We start from the raw sequence: 25775 nt of genomic DNA on the forward strand, positions 1-25775 counted from the left end.
CAACTAAGATTCTTATCGGGACGGTTTACTGCGCTGCGATTGTGCTCTCTAGTACTTTGCTGATACGGGCGTGTTCCGTGGCTTTCTACAGCGGTCAACCACCGTCGTCGTTAGACGGAGGGCTGCATGATTTTTCTAATTTTGCACGTCCATGCGCCCCTCTCCAAGTCCAAACTGGTTTGACCGCGCCGTAACGGCGCAATACGTCAGGGACCCTGCAGGTTCGATGCCGACCACGGACAGCGATTATTCTTAACTGCACCCGCCATCGTCATCGCCATCGTCAGTGCGTTTTTTGGGTGGGCGACAGAGATCAGCGAGAGGCTAGAAGCTCCGCTAAAGCAGTAAAAAATGACACGTAGAAGAGGCCTTATGACGCGTGGCTCAGTGGCTAAGGCGTTGCGCTGCTGAGCACGAGGTCGCGAGTTCGATTCCCGGCTGCGGCGGCCGCTTTTCTGATGGAGGCGAAAAGCAAAACGCTTGTGTGTACGAGATTTCGGCGCACGTTAAAGATCCCCAGGTGGTCAGAATTAATCCGGAGCCCTCCACTACGGCGCTCCTCATCGCCTGCGTTGCGTCGACGCGTTAAACCCTACAATCAATCTAATCAATCAGGAGAATGCTTGCGGTCTCCCAAGGTGGAGCTTTGGAGGATTCTGCGGAGCTGCCGTGGAGAAAATCGAAGTATACAGCAAACACTCGTCACAACAAACTCGCTCTATTCGAGGTCTCGCTTTACGGGAAGTGTTCCGTGGTCCCCAGTGCAGTGTGTACCCGCTTTTAGCGGAATATCGCGTATAAGGAATCAGTTTTCTGTCCGCTGGTACCTCGGACTGGAGGAGGGCGAGCTCAGTGTGGACGGGGCCTCCTTTCATCGACTCATCACGTTCTCCACCGCGTCGTCGTCGTGGCGCGTGAACTTCACGCGGCCGCTTGGCGGCTGGCTGTTTCAGAAAGTCGTGGTCGCAAGACTTGCAAAGGCGGAGAAGAAAAAAACGACACTGGAGATGGCCAGGTGCGCGGTGCTCCCGCATCGGAGGAGGAGGAGGAGGAGGAGGCAGCAGCTGTGGCTTGCGCGCACGGTCCAGTCTACCGTGGCGACGAGAAAGATGCAACAAGTGCGCGGTGCAGCGATCAGAAATAACGGCGCTTCTGCTTCCTTCGGGGATAAACCTGAACGCGTGATCGCAGAAACGCGCCTGTGTGAGCACGGAACAACAAAAAAAGGTTGGAGGGTTGAACGCACTGACCTGTTTTCACCTTCTGGGCTTCTCCAACGTGTACGAAACGACGCGTTGTGCGTGGGCTGCTTTTTTTATTATTACTAAAATGGCCCTTAGCCTGGACCAAGTCTTACTCCGAATACAGTAATGGAGAGTGTGAGTATAGCGGAAAGCACCGCTTTAGCGCGCCCATAGCGTTTGCGGGCACGCTAACTGTCGCGTAACGGGGCGCTATCCGTTTGCGATTGCGGCGCGCAAACGTTAACGCCACAGCTAAAACGCTATACGAAAACTCACTAATGCCTGGCTAATATGGACCCCGTTAATACGGACACTCCGCAATATGGACAAAAATTTCGGCTGCCGTTCTCTCGCCATGCAATTCTGCCCCGTTAATATAGAAACCCGCAGTCCGGACAAGGAACGGCTAATGTGGACACGCGACTGGTACGAGTACAGGCATTTTTGTCTCGTTAACAACGAGGACACGGGTCCACAAAGCAAAAAAATCGAGAAAATGACGTGACTCCCAGAGGCACCATGGCGCGTACCAGATACTCACTGTTGGCCGAAGCATACCCTGGATACCCTGCATACCCTGGATACCCGATACTCAGCATACCCTGGATATACCCTGGATTTATCAGGGTATCCAGTCGGGCATTTATCCAGTCAGTGCCATCGAAATAGATTTAGAACATTCATAATCAGCGAACAACCACGGCCGCTGGAGATGAGAGAGACCTGGTTTCCATTGAGCGGCCGTGAAACAACACTCTAGGGAAGTGAGGAGGAGGAAGAGACGAACGAGCTTGTCGGCGGATCCGCTCAACAGTCACATCAACTTGATGAAAGCTCTGCGCCGACAGAAGCAGCCGATGAAGAAGACCGGCCAACCGTTACAAGCTTGGAGACAGCCCTCGCATACCTTGAACAGGAGGGATGCGCAGAACGCGCACTTAAAGTAGCCGACGTGGTGCGCTTTCTGGACACTAGAGTAGGACCGAAGGCATCAGTGCAAACACGCATCTCTTCGTTTCTTACTGCGAAGCAGTATGTGTCTATATGCCGTTTATGCGTGCACGGGTTGAGAGTGGAGGGAAGGGAGGCGGGCATGCTTCATGCCCTTACTGTCTGTCCGTTGTGTTGGCGTGAGGTTTAAAAGAGTAACACGAAATTTTCGTGTTACGTTTTTTTTTTTTTTTTTGCTGATACGCGTGCCTACCAGCCCACTAAAATCATCGAATGACACATTGGGCGGTAGAGTGCAGCGTAACATTCATTTGCGGCGTCGTTTATTCGTCTCATTTAGGTTTCGACAAAACGAACGCTGAGCGGCCGCCGTGACAGGAGGTATCACGTTGCGTCGCCATTCTTGCCGTACCGCTGCCGCTCTGGACGCGCGCGCGCCCAGACCGGCCGAGGTCTTCACCGTCCCCACGCGCCCCGGGCGCGTATTCCCAAACCATAGTCCGTAGGGGCCCAGGCCGACCACAGAGAGAGAGAGAGAGAGAGAGAGAGAGAGAGAGAGAGAGAGAGAGAGAGAGAGAGAGAGAGAGAGAGAGAGAGAGAGAGAGAGAGAGAGAGAGAGAGAGAGAGTACTTTATTTCCTTTCAAAAGGAAAGGGAAACGGGGTGGCGGGGAGGCTTAGAGCCGCCTCGTTCCAGGCAGCTTCTGGTGGCATTCAAGATGAAGTCCGCCAGGCTCCTCTGCGCCTCCAACTGGTTGCAGCAGTCAGCCACTCTCTAGTGTGTGCGCTAATTGGCTTGGTGTTTGGGCGATTCGCGGGATGTGGGTTTGAACCTGTGGTACCTTACAGCGTGCACAGTTTGGGAGGTGTGTGTGTGTGTGTGTGTGTGTGTGTGTGTGTTTTTGTAGAGGTGAAGTAGAGAGAGACGTCGGAGGCTGCGTGGCGTCGGAACGGCGGCCGGCCGCGACGGAAACGCGCGGCCGAGTGCCTCGCGTTGCGTGTTGCTATTCGCGGCGCTGCTTTGTTTCGGGGGGGAAGGGTGTGCGGGCACTGTTCGATGAAAGTGCTGTTTTTTTTGTGTGTGGCTTATTGCGCACGCGTAACAGGGGCGAGGAGAAGGCATTTTCCGGTGATGGTGCGAGCTCCCACGAGCCAACGACTTCGCGCTTTTGGGGCCCAGGCGTGGACCTGGAATGCGCCGTTCGAGGGGATTGAGGGGAAATTTGTTTTAACGGCAGAGGTGTTCAGGCCGACACGAATCCGTTCGGCGTAGACCGAAAACACCGAGCGCGCGGGAGCGCGTGCCTCGCTGCAACCGCCCAGCGTCGTCCAGGCTGATTCACAAGCCTACTAAAATATAAGGTGTAATGTGGGTGAAGTTTGTTCAACTTTGAATGTTAGTAAGCTGGTTCCGTTCAGTTGTGGTTCGCAAAAAGGAAGAGTGTTTAGAGGAATCGTTACTTGTGCGCAAAAGAGTAGTCGCTAATTGGTGTTTTTGTCTGATGGCATTATTATAAAGTATTAATAGTAAGGCCGCATTTGTAAGGTGCCTCAGAAATGACCGGTCCGCTGCTACTGACGGTTTGTGTGAAAGATTGGGATACATTCACCCGTTAGTGACATGAACGACCAGCGACGCACAAGATTTCATGGTTTTATTGTTGTTTATTACGATATGTAATCAAAATGTGAGATTATTTTTTCCAATTGAGGGCCTTGTATTAACAAGGGGGAGTAAACGAATGAGAGAAACCAAACACGATCGATTGTTACTATCGACCAAGCGTCATCATCGTCAACAGCCTACGCAGGGCCAATGCAGGACGAAGGCCTCTCCCATCGACCTCCGTCTTGCACTGCGCGAGTCCATTCTTCGCGCGCCAATATTTCTTCCCTCCACTAGCCTTCCCCTTCTTCTAGACCACTCTGTCACCCTGGTGGTGGTCCACGGTTGTCATTTCTTCTCGCCACACGGCCAGCCCGTTCCCTTTTCTTTATTTGAACTATGTCGTCATCTGCACGAGCTTGTTCTCTGTGTTAAATCCCCGAAAGGGCATGCGTCGCGCGATGTGTGTAGCGCGGGGTTCATGGGGCAGTGACGAGGAAGAAAAAAGTCGCAACTAGCGTCACTACATAAAGTCTTTGATCTTTCCTCTCATTGTTATGTGCCGCCAGGATTTTCATTGGTCGGTCGGCACCACGTGATATTTGTTTACATATGGGCGCAGCCATTTTGCTGCTGGGCGTCTCTGCTATCCCTCTCTCCCTGCTGCGCGGATGCTAGAGCGGCCGGTCACACTCTGTCCGTCACAACCGGCGGCGGTTTCGTTGGGAGAGATGGCAACACTGCAAGCCAGAAACAAAATGGCCCCCAGACGCTTCCGGGTGCACGAAGTGGCGGTACTCTTAAGCGTAGCTTATTTAGTGACGCTAGTCGCAACTAATTCGCTGTGTCGGGTCTCAACACAACCTGAACCAGAAAGCTCACGGGGCTCTTACAGCCTGTGTCACGGTGGTTTTACCTAATTTGCGGGAATGGCTTACCTTTAGCGGATCTGTGTTACAACTGCGATACCAGCTGTCCTATAACTCCCCACGAGTCGTACGAGTTACAACCGTTTTTGGCAAGTGTGTGCTGTTGCCTATACAAAGATTGGCAACATGCGGGGATCCCAAAACGTTTACTGTAAATTTACTGTCCTTTACTTTGCCGTTTACTGTCCTCTGTAAATTAATTATTACGAGTAAATGGAACTCGGCGCAATGATTTTAGCGGTCCCCTTTGTTGTGATTTTTTTTTCTACATCATATTGAGGGCTATGGAGCTTTCGCGAGAAAGTGGGCTTTGACGTCCAGCGTACTGTGTCCACGGACGACGACACCTACGTAACACTTCATTGCATTGGCGAGAAGCGCGAATTAACAAGAGGACAAGAGAAGAAAACAACATAGACGAGACTTGTCCTCGTGTTAATTCGCGCTTCCCGCCAATGATTTATATTACCAACTCGCCCAATCTTCCGCTCTTGCACGTAACACTAACAGCTTCGATGTAAAAGACTGGCCTTATCGCACGCAGTACTTGACTGATGTCACTGGGCATGCGCCGTTGTGGCACATGCTTAGGCGCTGCATTGCCCCGTATACGACGTGCAGATCCACACTGAGTTGATTGATTGTGGGGTTTAACGCGCCGACGCAACGCAGGCGATGAGGCGCGCCGTAGTGGAGGGCTCCGGATTAATTTTGACCACCTGGGGACCTTTAACGTGCGCCGAAATCTCGGAACACACGGGCGTTTTTGCTTTTCGCCGCTATCAGAAAAGTGGCCGCCGCGGCCGGGAATCGAACCCGCGATCTCGTGCTCAGCAGCATAACGCCTTAGCCACTGAGCGCCACTGCGGCGGGTGATCCACACTAAGTGAATTGCGGAATTTCACAACGCTCGTAAAACGGCTCACGTGACAAAACAAGGAAGTAAACGGACGTCTGGTTTCAGCTGCGCATTTATTTGATCGCCCACAACTCGTCGTCAAATGTGTGCGAGTCGACGACGGCGATGGGAGTGACAAAAATAGATCCGGTGGCCGCGAAAACACTCTCTGGCCGTCCCGTTGGCTTGAGTGAGCACTTACGGGCGCGGGAAAAGCGCCCGCCTATCCTGGGCTGACGCCAGTTGAGCCCAATGCGCTGGGGGCATTAGCGGGTCCGTCTGCCATTCCGCGTCTTTGGCTCAAGGGGTTGATCTGCCCGCCGCCGTTCACGCATCACACGCGCTCGATACACACAGCGCCAATCAGATAAGAACTGGCGCCTCACGGTACGATCGTCGGGGGCCGTTCTACTCCGTCTGTGGGACGTAGTACGGCCCTCGGCAGCCATTCACGAACTGTTCTGCCGTGCGGCAGCGGATCTGTGCGATGCCTCGTGTGCCAGTCTGTGCTTGGAAGTGCTGTGTGGGGTCATCTGGATTAGCCCATCGAACTGTTCTGCTTCAACCGTTCGCCTATCTTGGTCAGTGAAACTGAAATGTAGTAAACGCCTAAAAGTAAAATGTAGTAAACGCCTACTATACCGCTTTCCTCGCATCTGTGGCCAGGCGGGCTGTATACAGTGGGGTACACGGCGTGCGCAATCTGACACGCGGGTACGTTGCGCTGGTCGAGCGACGATCCCTTCGAAAGGGAGCGGGTTCAGTTCAGCACCCCGTGGGCGCCCGATCTGGAATGCGCGCACACCCGCGCTCCTCCGCGCGCCCTTTGCTCGCAGCGTTCCATTGGAAACTAAACCTGCAGCGCTGCTGTCGACGTTCGTGCCCCGGGCGCTCCGATTCTGACACCGTTCACTTCGACAGCTCAGATCTCGTCGGCGATACCATGTAGTCGCGTTGGCGATACGCAAGACAAATTGATTTTCCCACCGGAGCGACATGCTGTGTCGCGACGTGCTTTTGTCGTTCTTGGCGCCATTACGACGTCACGGGAGGGCGCTCTCTGATAGGTTCGCTTGTTGCTGACGTCATTAGGGCGCAGCTGCGCTGTCCTGGACTTAATGATCATTACGTAGCCCACAGGCCCTGTGGAGGGTACCCTCCTGTGCATCGGCCACCGGCGTACGTACTCGCGCGTTTCTTCCGGATAACTTCAAGGGGAAAAAAAAAGGAAGCGGATCGTTCTCGCTCGCGCCGTAGCGCTGTGTAAGTGCCGCTGCTGGTGGGCGTGTCGGTACTTCGTTATCGCGTGCGCCTGCGGGCGGCGGCGACGACGAATATGCCGCCGTTTTCCCGCTCGTGGAATGGGCGGGTCTGTGCGCGCGCGGCGACAACGTGGGGCGTTTTTTTCTTCGTGGAAGACCGGTCCCCCCTCCGCTTTGCCGGCGCTCTCTCCTCGGGGCTAGGAAAAGATTACATAGCGGGGACCCGCACCCGGATTTCTTCTTCCAGGGCATGCCTTTCGTTCCGCCGAGGTGGCCGACGTTGTCCTTCACTCGCCCCCCCCCCCCCCCCCCCCCCCCTCCAACTCCTTTGTGTGTACGCGCGCTTTGAGTCGACCCACGTGACTCGCACGTGTCCAACCGGCGGCTGCTGCTGCGGCGAAAACATTGCCCGGCGCCGTGATTGTGTCACGGCTCTTAGCGGAGCTTCCTCAACGCCATCGTCACCCCTGCGCGGCCGGTTCCCGCTGGGCGCTTTGGAATTGGCGGGTTACTCGTGAGCGCGTAATTCCGGTGTCGTAACCCTCGAAGAGAAAGGCCACGGTACGAAACTCACGCTCAGTCGCTTGGTGTCGCCTGCCACAGTAAGCACCCGCTATAACGAATTCCGAGAAATAGGAAACCGTTTTTGTTAAAAAAGAAAAGATTCCCCCTTTCCCCCGCTCGTTATATCGAAGTCCTGTGGACGGAAAATTGATTTGGTTATAAGCGTTACTTCGCTAATTGCGGAGGTTATTTTCTCTCCTTCGGCCGCAAGCGGGATCGTGAAAACTGAAGGTACTACAGTACGAGCTGTTCTTGGCGCGGGGGCTGTTCGCGGTATTTCCTTGCTGAGTGCACCCTCCGGACGACAAAATTAGCGTTAGTAAGATGTCCAGTACACTGGTAGTAGGAGCGGCGCCCAACTGTTTACTTTGCGGTAGTCATCGATGGCAGTGCTGAAGCGGCGGCGCGTGGCGCTTTCCGTGTCGACACACTGGGGCGGGGCTAGTCGATTGCGCGGGGGTTCAGTAGCAGTGGGCGGGGCTGGACAAATGACTCTCGGAGCAATAAGTGGCCGCTGTTCTTCGGCACTTTCATGAGCGGACTGGACTGTGTGCGCTATCGGCTTACATAACGGCATCCTAAACGCGCGCCGCCCGCTTGCGATTGGGAGCGCGCCGTGGAAGTTGTCGACCTTGTTGCTCAAATGTTGACTGTTAATCGCACCATTTTTCCTGTTGTGGCGATATTACCTGCTGAGGAAAATACGGCGCGAGCGTTCATTCTGAGAATCCTTGGCATGGTTGCAGAACAAGCTAGAAAGTCGGCTGTACTGCAGAAACCGAAATATTTGAAAAATCCCGAAAGTTGTTTTGAAAGAAAGTTGTTTTATCAATCTGGAGGTATAGCTTATAAATGACTTCTTCGTCAGGAATGTTGAAACGCTTGATGCAACGCGAACAAAAAAAAAATGTTTTGGTCGTCACAAGCCACAAGAAGTGGGTTGCAAGCCAGGGCAAGTACGAGGGGAACGAAATGCACTGAAGTGGCTATATTTGGGCATGTTGGTTTAACATGATCAGGTGAAGGCGGCGCAGCTGCTACGGGGACAAAAAATGGGGACGACTGGACACATGCGAGCGGTGGGACCAACTGTTTATTGAAAAGGGATACATACACACGCATGCGCAGTAGCCACACCACAGTGCTTGCTCATCAGCGGCGCATTCGTATGAAGTTTAATCCCTTCTTAGACGGGGCTATGGACGATGAGCCGACTGTCCCAACCTGTTAATCAGTTCTGCCTCAATTATCTCCCTGTGATGCGGTCAGAACATCTGTTCCACCAGAGAAAGGCGCATTTTCTAGCAAAGCACGCGGATCAGTGTCTTGCTAGGAAAATTTCACTTCGCTGTAACAACTTTTACGTTGGGCACATCGGAGGATGTCTAAATGATGCAAACAGGGTCAATAACGTATTCGAAAGAAACGTTCGCTGTAGGTTCCTAGCACAGCACTGCTGCACGTACGGATGTGTGCCTTTCTATGAGGGAACAGTTAAAAGACGCTCTGACCATATCACACGGGGGATATTTGAGGTAGAGCTCATTAACAGGTTGGGACAGTCACCGGTCTATACTCGGTTACATGTCAACGGAAGTTGCCACTGTGCCTCGTCACCGCAGCCGGGTGTTGCTCCGCGCGGCGCAAGCAGGGCGTTACTGGGAATATTTTGAACGCGGCACGAGCCGTTTTAGTTATTTTTTGAACTTCATATGCTTATAAACTGCTGCAGCGACGACAAACAAACTACGTGGGGAAAGGCAGACGATACCACGCATTCATAGCAGTCTCCTTTCAAAACGCGCACGCCCGTTGACATCCGGGTCCGTCGCTTAAGCGGAGTGATACAGCGAGCTATTTCCGTTCTTGTCTCTCTCTCTCTCTGTTCCCGATGATAAGAAGAAATTAAACTTCCTACGATTGCGCCGCTGATGAACAAGCAGTATGGTGTGGCTACTATATCTATATAAGTTGCAGGCGTCTTGAAATGTGTGACGTGCTAGCGTTGCTCTGGCGTCAAGGGAGCTTTTTGGAACCGGGTTTACCATTTACATTTACCATTTATGATTTCCAAGTACTGAAGTTTAATGACGGGAGCTAGGCTAGCCGCAATGGTTTTAATTACCGCGGCACAGGAAACTCGGAGGACATTTGCGCTTTACCTTTACGGATGACATTTAGGAAGGACATTTACGCTCGGAGGACATTAAGGTATGGGTGGGTAATGCAGCTGCGGGGTGTTAGTCAGTTCGAGAGAGAATGTCAATGTTTAATTAGGAGTGCTGTCGCGGTGGCCCGACTGAACGTTCGGGTTTTTTATACGGCAGAGTGTCTTTGTTCAGCAAGGTTTATTGAAAGTTCGGGAAAAGGGTGTGAAGATATGGTGGACCCAACGGGTTGACCTAGAATTCTAGGGCCCCAGAATCAGGTCGCGCAGACTTTGAGGTGACAGGCAGGTCGGTGCAGCCTGTCATGTGTGGATGTAAGTTGGGCGTGTAATGTTCAAATTGTTCGCCCATAGCGAGCATACCCTTGGATATGACCAGGTTTTTCAGAAGAGAGGCGCCGTATTTAGCACAGTTTAAGGGAATGTCGGACATTTCTTACCAGACACCTTGGCCCATCTAGATTGTGGATAGATGTGTTGGTTTCTTTAGCAATAAGATCCCCGTGTCGCACGGGGACGGATGACGTTCTTAGGCGTAGGATGAGGAGGATCTTTCCATATTCTTCGGAGAGGGTCGGGGTCAGCAAGGAGCACGGTATGCGAGTTCGATTGGATCTTGGTCGGCTGTGCCGCTCCCTTCCAGCAGAGTTTTAATCGTGTCCGTGTGTTAACTTTTATCATTCTGGATTGGAGAATATTTCTCAAACGTTTAGGTAGTCGGAAATCGGACTAGTCGGAAGGGACTAGTGGCCTATTGAACGTGTGTGATGTTTAAGCATCTATTCGATAGTTCCGCTGGGGGGATCGAAAATATGATTGAATTCCCCCGTGTAGGAAGGTATATTATGAAATTACAGCTGTTGCCTGGTACTCCAGTACGATGATTGTCTTCGTACTTTCGAACGTCCCGGAGTCGGCGTATACTGTTGTTTTCATTGTTTTGGAACTTTCCTCGAAGGAATTTTATACTGGCTTGCCGCCTGTCCTCGCGTAGGTTTGGATCTGTACTTTTTAGTAGGGAGATCTTAGTAGGGACCATAATATACTCTAAGTATTGAGATGCTGGGGGCCTCGTTGCACGCCACTAGAGTGCCTAGAATCACTGCTATGATGCAGCCAACTCGCGGGCCTCTTCGGTGCAGCGCGGCCGGGCTGAGGTTGTCACTGCTCTCGCGCACCTGCAGGATTCGAGCGACTCGTGACGGCGCGGGGGCGTCACCTGCCCGAAAACTCGTCTGCACGCTTGATTGGTCGTTGTGCCTTCTTTTGTTTTAAAAGCGCCGCCAGCGCTGTCTGGTCTCGCCGTGGGTTGTTAATTGCGCGCTGCGCTATATGTGTACGCGCTGAACGGTGCACGGTTTTTCTTGGTGAGTGTACTCAGTTTTTGTGGGGATAGAGTAACCTTCCTGTTCGTCTGAGCATCTAGTTGTCCAATCTGACGACGAGTTTTGTTTTTGGAGAAAAAAAAAAAAAGAACCCGTTACCTGAGTCATTTTAGAAAGAGAGCGAGAGGGTGCATTGCGCCACACTATGCAATATATGATTCCGACGTGCTGGAAGCGTATTGTATTGCATACGTTTCTTTTTTCTTCTCGAAGCCGTCCTTTGCAAATTTCATTCCTTTCTTCAAAGGCCAACAGTCAAGGGCGCCAACGAAAGGCAAAGGGGAAGGGGCAAAGTTTTCGTGTTGAAGTGCGCTTACCTTTTGAAATGAAGGAGCGAAATTGGTGAGAAAGCATGCTGCCCGGGTTGGAAGCGAACCCACGAGCCTTTTTGAGAACATTGCTTGATTGACTGTCGTCTCGTCGTCCACTGGCGGGGCGACTGGTGGAGGGGGTGACAGAGTTCAATTGGCCCCACTTGCGGCGGCTCTCTTGCCCTGCGGAGGAAGCAGCTTGGCCCATCTTCGCCTCCTCCTCTGCTCGGGCTGCGCCAATCAGGAGAGTTAATTTTTGTTTGTTTGGACCTCTTGGCCGTGGCCGCGTGCTCCTCGCTGCCGCTTGAGCTCGCGTTCAAAACTGCGGGCTGTCGCAGAGGCTCCTCCTCTGAACGCACGCCAACTCACAGTGCCGCCGAAAAATCTGCTTAACGTCCCCCGCGCGAGTGCGTTCCCGTGTGCGGCTGCGGTGTAATGGCTGACGACACTGCCCCGGTTTTCGCAAACCCAAATCGGGCCAAGCTTGCTGGTCGCCCGCACGCAGCAAGCACCGGGTAATGGCGTAATTGCAAGACGTGCAATCGGCAGCTTCATTATGCGGCTGATTCCAGGACCATCATCGTCGTCCCTTCCGTGTTTCTTTGTCGACCTTCCTGATTGCAACAGTGATGTTCCGTGCAGGGAATTTTAGGCGCCGGTAGTTTTGGCCAAAAGGGAAAAAGGAAATCTTTAATAGATGTAGAGAATTTCAGGAGTTTTGGACCTCGCATCATTTATTACTTTGTTTTCTAGCAGCTTAAGCGCGAGGCACATGGACGACTGGTGCATGCGATTCACATGCGAATGATCGTTACGACTGATCGTTAGGACCGGTTTTGGCGTTGTTCTCTGGTCGGAGGAGGTTCACGGCGTGCGAATGGCCAGCCAGATGCAGTCGTGTAATTGTTGCGATCGTTGTGCGGCCACAGCCAATGAGAGCCCAAAGGTGTCATGTCATCGCTGAAAAGTTTTTTACAAAGCCCGAGGAGGCGCCAGTAACAATTCCGAGTGTTTTTTGGGGAGCAACTCTCCGCCGACCTGCGCGCTCTCTGCCTGGTAGATACATGTTGCCTGCCGGCAGTACCTATAGCATTGACGAGTGAGATCATGGGTGCTAAATGTTCCCACATCGCTGTACTGAATGTATAAAAATGCAATGTATAACGTAATAGCACTGTTCCTTTACACTTCAAGTTGATAAATGTCTTCTTTTCCTGCTGGTATTTCTCTTGCACATATATAAATCGGCCTGAGTGCACCTAAACAAGGAGGCAACCATGGAGCAAAAACAGTGGGCGGAGCGGCACCGACGACGAATCGCACGCGCGCAGTGGACCATGTCTCAAATTCACGCGTGCGACTGGTCGTGGCGACCATCGTAACGATCAGTCGCATGTGAATCGCATGGACGAATCGTCCATGTGTCTCGCGCTTTAGGTGGCAACGGTGCGAAGGCAGCGCCATTGCAGCAAATGCGTCTGCCAGCTCTGCTGACGTCATCCCTCACCGCACGTTTGCCGCTTTCTGTCCGCTACTGCTCGCGCAACACTGACAGCGACATCGCTCAGCGATACGAAAGTAGCACTTTGCTGCTGAAGCCGACTTTGCACACACTAGTAGCATGCGCTAATCCACCAGCAAGTCTGCAGAAATCGCCTGCGACAGAGAACAGATAATCCGAAGCCGGTTTACAGCATTCGTTGAGGCGTATTTTGTGGTTCGGCGCACGCCGCGAAAGAAGGCCCTCGTGGAGGTCAATACGTACGTACGTAATGGTATCACCTCTTTTGTAATGGTAATGGTCCATATATCCTGCAGGCCGATAAGATCACAACCTCCTTGATCCATTAATCTGTGCTGCATGCTTCGCTGAAAGGTGGGCTTACGCTGGCGTCAATTGTTCGCTGCCTCGCATTTGGGGATCACGTTCGTGCTTGCATTTGTCGTACGAGAAGTCCTTCTGTTATCCGGATCCGATCGCCACCCTGCCAGAGTAGCAAGCGCAAAGCTGCTGGAATAGGCGCTTACGGAAAGGGGCATCTTGCATGCAACCTTTTCACCGCTTGGTTTCGGTAGTCCCTTTAGTACAGGCAGAAATACGAATCTTTGAACTTGGTTTGAAGCTCTGAACAAGACGACTCATGAAAGGCAGCAGGAGAAACGCTTAGAAGGTCATCGTTAGCTTCAAGCTGCTTGGTCCACAGCGGGACGAAGGCCTCCCCCATTGACCTTCAGCCGCTCCGGTCCTGCGCCGCTCGAGTCCGCTCTTGGCCTCCGAATTTCCGTATTTCGTCCCTCCGTCGAGTTAGTGGCCTTCCCCTTCTTCTAGACCCGTCCTTCTGTATCCACTCTTTTACCCTGGTGGGTCCACCCGTTGTCATTTAACCCAAATATGTGGCCAGCCCAAGTCCATTTTCTTTATCTGAACTATGATAGTGTACTCGAGTTTGTTCTCTAATCTAGGAAGCTTGTGTCCTCTCCCTCACCGTTACATTTCAGTCTTCTTTGCGTGACCCGTTGAGACGACCGAAGTTAGCTTTCAAGTGAAGCACCAATTTTCCATTCCATGTGTCATCACCGGCTGGACGCATTGGCTGTATAGTGTTCCTTTCAGTGATAGAAATAGCTTATACTTTTCGTTATTTGGGAAAGTTTGTCGAGTGCACCCCACAGCCCATACCTATTGTGCGCCTGATTTCTTTCTCGCGGTTGGGATCAGCACAGACAATCTGATTGAGGTAGTTATGATCTTCTACCTGTTCTAATGTTTCGTTACATTTGCTGAACAGGCCGCTTTCGCCATGTTCATTCATCATTACTTTAGATTTATCCATATTTTTTGCAAGCCTGACGGCCCTGCTTTCTGGTTTTAGTTGCTCAAGCATTTTAGCAGTTGTTCTGCAGACTTGCTTAGCAAGGCTGTCGTCTGCAAACCTCTGATGGCTCAAGTGTAGTCTCCGTTTATCCGTAATCCCGTGCTTTCCCAATCAAGCTTCCTGAATACCCCTTCCAGACTTGCTGGGAACAGTTTTGGTGAGATGGTATTACTCTGTCGTGCGACCTTTCGGATCGGGAATTCATCGCTTTGCTTGTGAAGGATTATCCTGCCTATGCATCCTTTATATGTAGTCTAGGAGTCCTCTGTAGGTCTCCTCGACTCTCCCCGGTCTTTAAATGCTTCCAGGGCTGCTGCGTTGCTTACTGAATCACTCTTTTTCGTGTTCTATAAATGCCATGTAACGGGGTTTAGTGTACTCTGTGGATTTTTCTATCACTTGATTGACGACATGGATGTGATCCATTGTTGAGTACCCTTTCCTAAATCCGGCCTGGTCTCTTCGTTGTTAGGTTGTCACTTATTCGGTTAACTATTACTTTGGTAAACAGCTTGTATACAACTGAGAGTAGGCTGATGGATCTGTAGTTCTTCACTTTTCTGGTTGCCCCCCTTCTTGGGAGTAAGAATCATGTTGGTGCTTTCCCAGGCTATGGGCGCCTAGTGCAGCGAGCTTTTCCAGTACAATATCTCGTTTCTCCTAAAATATCCAATGTCTTACAATGCAATGTCCTCTTTCCTTTAAATTTAGATCCACGGTTATGCCGTCGTCACTTGCGGCTTTGAGAGACTTTCTATTCGCCTTTGCTTACTAGTGGGACATCACGAGCTAAGTTTGTACGCTTGCTTTGCTGACAGGTAGCCTGGTGTGAAATCGTTTCGCTACCTTTATTACTATCTCGTGTCTACATTGTGTGCAGTGTTGTTACCCTGCTCGTCTCTGAGTGCGCACGTTGTCTTTGCCGGTGGCTCAGTAGACACAAAGAGCACCTTTCCCGTAAGCACGAACCAACCAGCTCAACATGTTTTGTTAAGTCATGTTTCCTCGATGTTTGCGATGTTGTACGTACGAATGTCATTTGTTTTACTTCTTTAATTCAATTTGATTCACCGCACTCGACACTTTCATGTTCTTATGTTTCATAATTAGTTTCTCTGTTTTCTGAGTCAGTTTTACACTTTTTTCCCCACATGCCCCTGCTGATTTTGTGATGGCCGCTGTTACGAGGGTCGTTTTCAAGCCCGGCGTCCATGCAGGGTTTCTTACTCTTCAAAGGTTCCTCGTTCTCTTTTCTCGTTCGCTGCTCTGAATCCTGCTTAGCACCTCCACGTCCTGCACAATACCTGGGTTGTCACCTAAAATGAAGCCAGTTTCATTTTTTGTTTTATCATTGGGACTTCTCCATGTCCATTTCCTATTCTTTTGTCACAGAAGAATGTGTTCATCAACCTCAGGTTGATGATCAATCTCCGCCAATTTCAACAGCGTCTCCTCTACTGTTGCGACCGCTTATTCCAAAGTTTCCCTCTGACCTTTCTCCCGTTTGCTTCTCAGCTACTTTCGCGTTAGTCTCTCACCACAATCGTGAACTGCGGTTCCCTTCTTCATTGCTGATTCGACGTCCTTGAAGAAACTGTCCATGGCTTCATCACCGTAGTTATAGCTGTTGGCGCATAGGCTTGTACTGTATCTTTCACCTGTACCACTTTTTTTAGCTTGACCACAACTGCTGCAATTCTTTCGTTAATGCTGAAGAATTCATCCATGTTCCCTGCTATTTCTCCGCGGATTGAGATTCCCAGCCCATGCTCTTTCTTTTCATGATGTCCTCGGCAGCACAGTATACGTCCGCTAGTCAGTTCCATGACGCCTTCTCCTGTTTTTGTAACTTCGCTTAACTTTATAATATCCTGCATAACGTCCGAGAACTCTTCTCCGAGAACAAACTCTACCTGAACGAACGCAAAGTATTGCCTTGAGTCTATTGTGAGTGCGATTAATATTAATGTTGACACCACTGTTGAGAATCGGGTTGAAACGGAGCAGACGACGCACGCCGGTGTTCTTTATTCTTCGGCGTGCGGGCACAGTGGCCGGAGCGGCGCCATTTCCGTGGCGCATCGGCCATGTCTGTGGCCGTTTCCAGTGTTGCTAAGCGAAGAAATTGACAGCTAAACTTTTCAACGAATACCACCTATAGCTGTCATGTAACGGGGGCATGGGATTCCCCTGTTACAAAACTCATTAACGCTTTATAATGATGCAACTTTATAAAACACTTTATAACGATGCAAAGCATGGGTGTCAGCAAAGGGTTGCAAAAAAGGTACCTGCCACACCAGTATTTGATCCCTTCCTCCGCGTGCCGCCCTCAATACAAAACCCCGCCGACGCCCGTAATGCAGACTAGATTTTGATACATCTTGTTGGCGCACTTTCGCCACTTCCGGAGATCTACTGTAGTTTTCATTTTCCTTCCATACCTCGCCAGGCCAGCGAGAAATCTGAGAGGCTTTCAAACAAGGAAGTGGTGTTTCGTTTAGCCGGCCGGCACACTGCCAGCCAGCAAATATATGTGCCAGCTTAGGTACGAATTCAAAAATGCCGATGGCATCTTCTGTGTAAACGATATGGCCCCGGGGCGGATCCACTTCTTCCCTCCTGGCTGAGTTACTGCGTGCCAAGGCGACCGCGAAAAGTCGTTAAACACGGTAAACTGAACTTGCGGGTCATTCTTTTCGCCCTAAAATCGAAAAAGGGGTGTACCGGCATCATCCGGGGATGTCTCGCTGTCACGGAAGGGCAGACCAGCACAACAACGCGCGGCGGTTGCTAAGTCCCGACAGTGGAACTGCGCGCCGTATCTATTTATAAGCCGGCGAGCGCGTGGGCCCCGAAATCTCGGTTACAGGGGCGTCTTTACATTCGTACACGTCGTCGTCACTCGAAATCTATCGCTAGTTACAACAGGTCACGCGGGCGCTGGGCTGCGACAAGCACTCCGTCGGGCCGCGTTACGGGCGGCCATCTTTGTCGCCGGCTCCGTCGCCATCGCGGCGGTCTCGACCGCCGGGCTTGTTGTCACGTCCTTTGTTCTCGCGTCGCGTTGCCCCGTGGCCTGCTGCTGCTTGGCCTGGGTCGCCCCATTCCAGCGCGCGGGGTGTGTGTGCTTCCGTAATAACTCTCTTCTCGCACCCCGACGACTCCCTATTCTTGGCTCGGTCGTCTGTCTGGCCCTCGGGGAGGCTGCGTGCACCCCTCAGTCCTGGCGGCGCCACCGCTCTCCCCCTCCGTCCCGACAGATGACACCCGTACTTGTTTGCCGCCGTGCTCGACCAGCGGTTCGACTTGGGCCGGGGCTGTTTATTGGCCGCGAAAGCGATCGCCTGTCGAGCTCCCCGCCGCTTAGGATCCGCACGACGTTATTATTTCAAGTGGCACTCGCCGTTAGCGGTAGAGGCCTGCCTTCATCGCACATTGCGAAGTAAATTGGCTGCGAAGAATTTAGGGCACCGTACAAGCTATACCTCTCGAGGGAGCTGTTTTTATGCCATAAAGGTGGCGAAAGCGCCCTCCTTCCTTCCTGAAGGTTAAGCTTTTTGCATTGAGTTCCTTGTGGCAGAGAACTTTTGGCGTAGTCCAGAAACCTTTGATGAACACTACGTAGGGTTGCCACCTGCCTGGTTTTGAACTGTCCCGACCAGTTTTTTAATCAGTGAGTGGGCCGGTGGCCGGTCCATACTTAAAACTGGCTGTCATTGGCCGGTTTTCTGGCCCTCGTGCCGTGATTATGTCCGTTTAGGCGTTTTATAAGCGTAATTCAACAACTAAGACAATAAATATGTCTTGACAAGCTGCGCAAAACCACGCGAGCAGAGAAAATACGCGGCCGAGCGCGCTGCCTGAGATGGAGGGGGATCTAACGGAGGAACAAAATAACGAAATGCTGCCGCCGCGGTCAGCAATTGCGGTTATTTTTCAGTGGAGCACGTACAGAGCAATGCGCAAGCTTTCCATCAACAGAAATTAAACATTCTATATACCCCCCCCCCCCCTCCCCCTAGGGGCCGTTTTTTTTTTTTCGGGGAAAGGTGGCAACCCTAATCATGAAGTCCCCCTACTTCAACTTTGTTCTGCACAGTATAAAGCAGGCGAAAGAGCATAGCAGCAGACTTGGTATGTTCTATTGCGATACAAGTTATGAATCTTCTTGCTAGTGCCATCTAATACAAAAGTTCTTGAGGAAGATTCAAAGTGTTCCACGAGTAGGGCAAATTTGTGGCATAGGGCAAGTTCATTGCGCACCTCCTCATTGCGCTCACCGCACCACACAAGGTAGTCCTCTGTTGTCTTTCCCTGCCAATATGTTACTTCTCGTCTTGCCCCCCCCCACCCCCCAACTGTGCTGGGATGCTCTGTGTAAATGTTTGTGTGGTGTACCAGCAAGCGTGTTGTTCTCCCCCTCCCCCAGCGTCACGTCCTCTGTGTCTGTCCCTTTTATAGGGGGCGCCACACCAACGCAATCAAAGCCCCCTCCGTTCAAGAGCAGTGGCACCGTGTCAGGTGGGCCGCCTGCCTGCCCAAAGGCTGCTATTGCCTCCTCGCACTCCCCTTCCACACACTCGCCACTGCCTCTCTCCCTTGGGACTAAGAGGGGGCTGCTGTGCGCACTACCACACATCATGCTTTTGCAGCCGGAGACGTTTCCTTGACCACTGTGTATGGAATGTATCAGGGGGACAAAAGCAGTAAATCGCAGTTATCTTAAAGGGGCCAGGAAGACAAATTACAACTCTGTCTTGGGCATCGGCAGAGGAGTGCAAAGGGGGGACCTGCCCCCAAGCCCATTTGCCCTCAGCGCTTGTCTGGTTTAAGCCAAATGTAACAATTTAAGCCTAAGTTTCAATCCTTCCACCACATTGTGTGTTGCGTGACATCGACAATGAGATATCCAGGACAGGTTTATAAAACAAATATTAGTATGTTGACTAAGGCTGCCACCCACGGCGAAAACATCATTTTTTGTTTATCGTGGTTACCGTCTCCCTTCATAGATGGCTGAGTGGTACTGCCGAAGAACCAATGTCTCAACATATTTTTTTTTTTTTCTGACCAGACTTGTAGCGAGCTTAATTTTATTACGGTTGATAGTAATGGCTTCATGAAATACTGCGTAAGACTCGACAGGAAGGGTCACATAAGTGGCAGTGCTGCTTATGCCAGTTTTGGTCAGTGTAGTGTCAGATAAGTCCCACACACTTGGCTGCTGTGCAGCGTTGGCCAGTGTAGCAAGTGCACTAGGGCTTCTATGCTTACATGTTCGTTTGTAAACTCCATTGCGCAGCCCAGCATTCTTACTCCTGTAAAAATAATTGTTGCTAAATTTAAGCACAAAAAGCTCGTTGTGCAAGCTTATAATCCTTGCTTAATCTTAATCTGTTCATGTATTTGCATTGGATTTCATCGGCCTCAGTCAGTCGCAACAAACTGCCCATAATACTTCGTAGGTTCGGCGCGGAAAAGTCGCTAGTGAGTCGGATGGCTGTTGTCCGTTTTCTTCAGTTATGCAGCTTATTTTAGTGAAGTTTGCATTAAAAGAGGTGTCAGTGTTGCTCTAACGAGTAAATTTTTTAAATGAATCAAGCTTGCATTTTGTCTTCGTGGGCCCTTTAAGCTTTTACCTTAAAAAAAAAAAATACAATCACATCTTGGGGTCACATTTGGCCGATGAGGGGATGAACTTGAGGGGACACTGAACGAGCATAGTTGAGCCGCCAACTCAGGATGGAGTCTGGATTGGAAAGTTTGTGCTCCAGGCTTTGTGTGCCGTCATCTGATGACACGCTGGTGCACTGGAGGAAATTTGAGGACGCCTGTGCGTTCAGTGATGCCTGAACTGACTGAAGGATGTAACAGCAATGAAATTGGTTGCCGGTAAAAACTGGGAGCACTGAAACGGCATCCTAGCAAGTCTCAAATTTTTTGCTCTTCATCCGATTTTTTGGAATAAACTTCGAGGAATAAAAGCTGAGATGAGTTGGAAATACACAGAAGCAACCTGAAACAAAATGTTTTGACATTCATTCTGATGGCCCCCTCTGCATCGAATGCGAGAAATCGGTGTCATGACACAGAGGTAGGACATTCATTTATCCCCAAAATTTAATTACAAACTGAAACTTCTACAACAGCCTGTCCCTACGTGTGAGAAGGCACAAAAAGAAGTAATTTTCCTATGCCAGCATGAAAAAAAGTTTTCCAATAAAGGTGCATTGCGAAGCATACCAGCGAGCCTTGTTCTCCTCACCACTTCTGAACTCCCACACAACTACTAGTTAGAAACAGTGTTTGAGATGGTCTTCCAATGGCCACGTCGTTAAAGAGATCGCCTGCTTCCCGATTGTGCTGAGTGCGAAAGATCCCTGCAGCCTCATCTCTTGCAACTATTGCATGCTCCATTTGCACTTGCACTTTGCACTGCAATGCTCGGTCGCTAACCACTTGTCCTACCCTGCCAAACAACTCTTCACTAGTCATACGAACGGATTACCCATATTTCACAGGTAAACCAGCTAGTCTTCCAAGCGAGCCTGTGGGGACCCTCGGGGCCGCTGGAAGTTAAGTGGTACAAAAGTTTGACGGACGGATACACTTACACGCTTAGATGCCTCTGGGGCCAGTCTTTGTGCCTGTCTACGCACGGCTACGGGCAGTAGAACGTGCAATTCGATATGACTGCTAGGCAGCCAAATCTTGACACTTTATGTTCCCACTCTACTGGACGTACTGTGCACTGTAATGTTGCTAATTTCTTGATGGACCCAGTAACAAATGCCTGGTCTGGCATTTAAAGGACCATTTTGTCCGTACCGCACACCAGGCATGGACTGGAGATGGCTGTTCTCTTTTGTGTCCTGCGTAGTTCTCTGGTCGTTGCAAACAAACATGCGACGTGAATGGGGAAGATTTTATTTTCCTTAGGCATTACACAAAGGACACGAAGAAGTGCTCATCTGCTTCGACTGCATTTTGGCATCATTGAATGATTGCTTGTTTTTTGTAGCAGTTTATTTACGTCTGCCACTGTGTAGATCACTGCATGCATTTCAATTTGCCTGGTTGGGATGTTCTGCTTGCTCGGAGTTGTTGGTTCTAATTAACACTAACTTGTCTTTGTTTTACAGAGGTTTGTGTGCTGATTTTTTAAATTACTTAGTTTATCCTTGATTTGTTAGTTGTGGCATAACTTTTGGATGGAGCTTACATCGTTATGTTACATCATTCCTCCATCAGTTTTTCTCGCTAGCTGCTAAACTTCGAAGTATCAAAAGGTAAAAAAAAAATGCTGCTTTGAGCACAACTCCCAGTTTGCCAGCCGTTGGCTTAGTTAAAAGTATGCCTGGAGAGCCAGCAGTTCTTGTGTTGATTAAAGCTGTCACATTTTTTTGTTATGGGGGGTCGTCTTGCCCTGCATAACTGACGTAATTTCTTGTCTTTTGTGTGATTCTTCCTTGCAGTTGAGAGGTTCCTTGAGGAGGCGAGGAAGTCCTTTGAACAAAAATGGGCCAGCCCTAGTTCGGTAAGTCCAGCTTCCTTTCCTCTAAAATCGCATCCGATGGTCTGAACAAGCACACGCGTAGTTGGTGTTGCTTAGCTGCGTACCTTATTGGGTTTGTTAGAAAGACCGCTTAGTCCCGATAATGATGAGACCAATATCATCGCAATCTTCGAACAAAGAACGGAGATATTAAAGAAAACGTGCGAAGCAGTCACGACCCCCTGTCCAATTTCCCGCAACTTTTCTATGACGTCACGGAACCTTGTTTGTGCGATTGGCGGCCGCCTAACTGACCTGTCGCGACGACACACGACTGGACGTCTGTAATGGGGCCTCTCGTTCCATTTGGCCGCATCACTTGAATGCTAACGTGCAGTTAACGCACTGAAAATTGTTTTATTGTTGGTCCGTATGACGTCATTCGTGCTCATAACACGTCACTGTGGCGCAAAATTTGAAAGTTTTTAAATACTTCTTGCTTTTTTTTTTTTTTCGTTGAAAAGACATCTTTTGTGGCTGTAATGGAGCTGAGTGAGGTACTGAATCCTAGTTCTTTCAAATTAAACGAAGTTGTATTTTCTCTTCATGGCTCCTTTAAAGGTCAGCTGTGTTCAAAATTCTGCCCTCTTCGAAACCGTATAGTTCGCCTGAAAAGACGGCAAGAACACAAAATATTACAGCTGAAATGCATGGTGTATGCACGGCACTAACAATCTTAAAAAAATCGCTAGTTTTGAAACTGAAATAGAGAAAAGCGTGGCCATTATGGCCGGGCTGAAATGACATGCCAGCTGGCGAGTGGGCGACCAGCTGGCCGTAGCAAACCTGCCCGCAAAGCGCTTCATACTCACATCAGCCCCGGGAAAAGTGCACCCAGCGGAGCTTGACCGATTCTCCTGGCTGGCCAAAAGGGGTCCGGCCAATGCAGTTTCATTTACTTTCACTTAACCAGCCGCAGTTAATGACTGGCTGGCCAGAGGACAAGCACCCGGCTGGCTGCAATGTCGTTTCCGCTTTATGGCTGTTCGCGCGATCAGCCCGCAGGTGTGGCGTTGTCTGCGGTGGAGCTATTTTAATCGTTTTTTGATAAACGAGGTATTTTACGGGGCTAGCAGTCGTGTTCCGCTTGGTTTGATGGCACATACTGCGCGTTCAAAATAAATTTGGCCGGCCGAGATGAAATTTGAGGGCAGTAGGACTTTAAATTAGAGGAGCTAGCTTTTTCACCAGTGAGACACTAGAGAACGGGCACTGAAAGGGAAACGCAACATGAATCCTACCGCCGATTAAAAGCCCGTCCACTGTGCGCTTTCTGATTCACAAGCAGCTGTGGTCCAGGGGGAGAACGGCCTATTGTGGCAGTCCCGAGGGGATCGGAGCGTTTCCTTCGTGTCTGCGCAAAGCTAATCATGTACTTTTCCTGCTGAGCAGGTTTTAAATACTGCTTTCCTTTTTTTTTCTCCGTTGATTGACTCTTGTTTGCAATAGGACATGTTCCATTACCCTCAGGACCCCAGCTGCTGGATGCTCGCAGTGTTAAAGGAGCCATGAAGAGAAAACACAAGTTTGGTTCATTCAAAAGATTGCTCGTTAGAATCATACTGACACCACTTTTAACGTAAACTTCGCTCAAATAAGCTACATAATTAGGAAAAAAAAAGGGAATGGCCATGCGACCCACTAGCTCATTTCGAGCAACAGAACCTATGATGTCGTACCAGACAGCTCTGCGATCGGCGGAGGGTGGCAAAAGCAAACGCAAATTAGACAGAGCTTATAAGCTTGCCAAACGAGCTATTTGCGCTTAAATTTGGGGCACATTCTTTTTAAAGCCCTAAGAATGGTGGGACAAACAGTGGAAGTTACGAAAGCACACGTAAACATAGAAGTACTGATGCGCACTGCTGTTGGTACTGCGCGCACTATGCTTGGTTTAGCTGCACAGCACTCCGGGGCTTTGTGGTTGTTTCAGACGACACTAGCTGATTGACGCAAGCGGCGATATCGTGTGAACCGTATTTGTCGAGCAAGCACCATGTTTCACGAAACGATTGTCTCCATGAACAAAACAAGCCAGGTACAAATACTTTCACAAACAAACCAAAGGCAGAAAACGGCTTGCCGCGGTGTGGTGGCGCCATCTAGGTTCACTAACGATAAACAAGGCCCTGTGATGTCATTGCAGACCACGAGAGCTCACGATTTAGCGGGAAAATCAAAATTTTAACTTTAAGTTAATTAATTTCTCAGTGAAAAAAAGCATCGTTTGCATTCGGACAGGCACTGGGGGCACTATAAAACACGAATTCTTTCGAATAACACACACAAACTTGTGTTTCGTCTTCATGGCTCCTTTAAATAGCATTTGTATACCGCTTTGTTTTTAATCATTGCAACCAAATTAGTTCATCTTTGAAACTTTGCTGTTCCCTCTGCTGCTGCAAGGGAATGTACACCCTGACAAAATGAAGAGGTGTTGGGCAGCTAAGGGGCAGCCACTAGTACAAGGGAAAGGCTGTGCGTGTCACCTTTTGCGTGTCCATCAGGAGCCCGTGTAAGAACCACTGCTTTTGAACAAAAGCTTTGTGCCGTTCATTTCGATGCTGTCAATGCCGCGAAGGGTGTTTAAAAGAGAGGCGGGTGGGAGCTATCCAGTGTTCAACATGGCAGTCTTGAATGATGGAGATTTTTCTCGCACCAATGATTTTTAATAGAAATTTCGTTTCCTGAATACGTCGCACTGCCCTTAATATCATATGGGTTGCAAGTACTATAAACGGCTGTTTAGTATGCGCTCAGACAGGATGAATTCATGCACATGGTTAAAGGAGCCATGAAGACAAAATACAAGTTGGGTTTATTAGAAAGACTGCTTAGTCCCGATAACAGTGATACCAAGTCATCGCAATCTTCGAACAAATGACGGAGATATGAAAGAAAACATGTGAAGCAGTCGCGGCCCCCTAGCCAATTTCCCGCAACTTTTCTATGACGTCATGGAACCTTGTTTGTGCGATTGGAGGCCGCCTAACTCGCCTGTCGCGACGACACATGACTAAACGTCTGTAATGAGGCCTCTGGTTTCATTTGACCGCATCACTTGAATGCTAACGTGCAGTTAACGCACTGAAAATTATGTTTTATTGTTGGCCCGTATGATGTCATTCTTTGCTCGTAACACGTCACTGTGGTGCAAAATTTGAAAGTTTTTAAATACTTCTTGCTTTTTTTTCGTTAAAAAAACATCTTTTGTGGCAGTAATGGAGCTGAGTGAGATACTGAATCCTAGCTCTTTCAAATTAAACGAAGTTGTATTTTCTCTTCATGGCTCCTTTAAGGTGAACAAACACTTTGGCCTTGTTAGGGATGCAGTGCACAAAATTACTGCTGAAAATCAACCTTTGCTAAGATCGGTATAATTATTGTCTATTTAAGTTAGGTTTAATGAGGACCTGCTGTATTTTTATTTTTTTTTATTAGTGCGACATGGTCACAGGGGACGCCACTGCGCTTGAAAACTGTCTTGTGTGCCAACCATCCTGCCAAGGCTGCTTCTGTGCATAACTGTAGCCCTTGTTTTTTTTTTTTTTTCGTCCCTTGGCACACAACATCCTTATCGTTTACTGTCAACGTACAAACAGAGTTAGCCGGCTCACATTCCTTGTGGCATCTTTCTCAGTACTACCACTTCCCAGTTGCTAACCTTTCGGCAGAAATGCAGCCATGTGGAAATAACACCTGGTAATGTGCTCCCACGTTTGATTCGCCTACTTGGGAGTAAGTGCTTCATTATATTGCCCCGGTTGTTCATGCCAATAAGGAAGTTACTTGAAGTTACCTGACGTTGATGTTGCGCATGGTTTACACGCTTAACCTGAAGGGTGTCGAAGCTAGCTAGCAAGTGGGCCAAACTTATGCCTTGCGCACCAGCAATAGCTGTGCCCCATTAAATATTCCGATATATCACCCTAGCCATGGCATTTTTTAGTGCTAGGGGTGAAGCAGGTGTGTGCCCAGCACGTTGCTACACAGAACCGTCAAAGGGTGGTTGATTTGAACAACACC

General features: G+C 49.9%; 1 protein-coding gene across 3 annotated transcripts in view; it reads left to right on the forward strand.

Annotated features, from left to right (window-relative positions):
- LOC144162671 (cAMP-dependent protein kinase catalytic subunit 1-like) overlaps window positions 1–25775 on the forward strand; it is a gene marked incomplete in the record, with an annotated part of 437842 nt that overhangs the window by 379446 nt on the left and 32621 nt on the right. For all 3 annotated transcript variants that reach the window (XM_077693296.1, XM_077693297.1, XM_077693298.1), the window contains 1 exon segment: window positions 21670–21731. In XM_077693296.1, the coding sequence (XP_077549422.1) occupies window positions 21670–21731 (62 nt within the window).

Source organism: Haemaphysalis longicornis, unplaced genomic scaffold, assembly GCF_048455015.1.
Source record: "Haemaphysalis longicornis isolate Haplotype H1 unplaced genomic scaffold, Haemaphysalis longicornis Haplotype H1 scaffold_12, whole genome shotgun sequence".
Lineage (NCBI taxonomy): Eukaryota > Metazoa > Arthropoda > Arachnida > Ixodida > Ixodidae > Haemaphysalis > Haemaphysalis longicornis.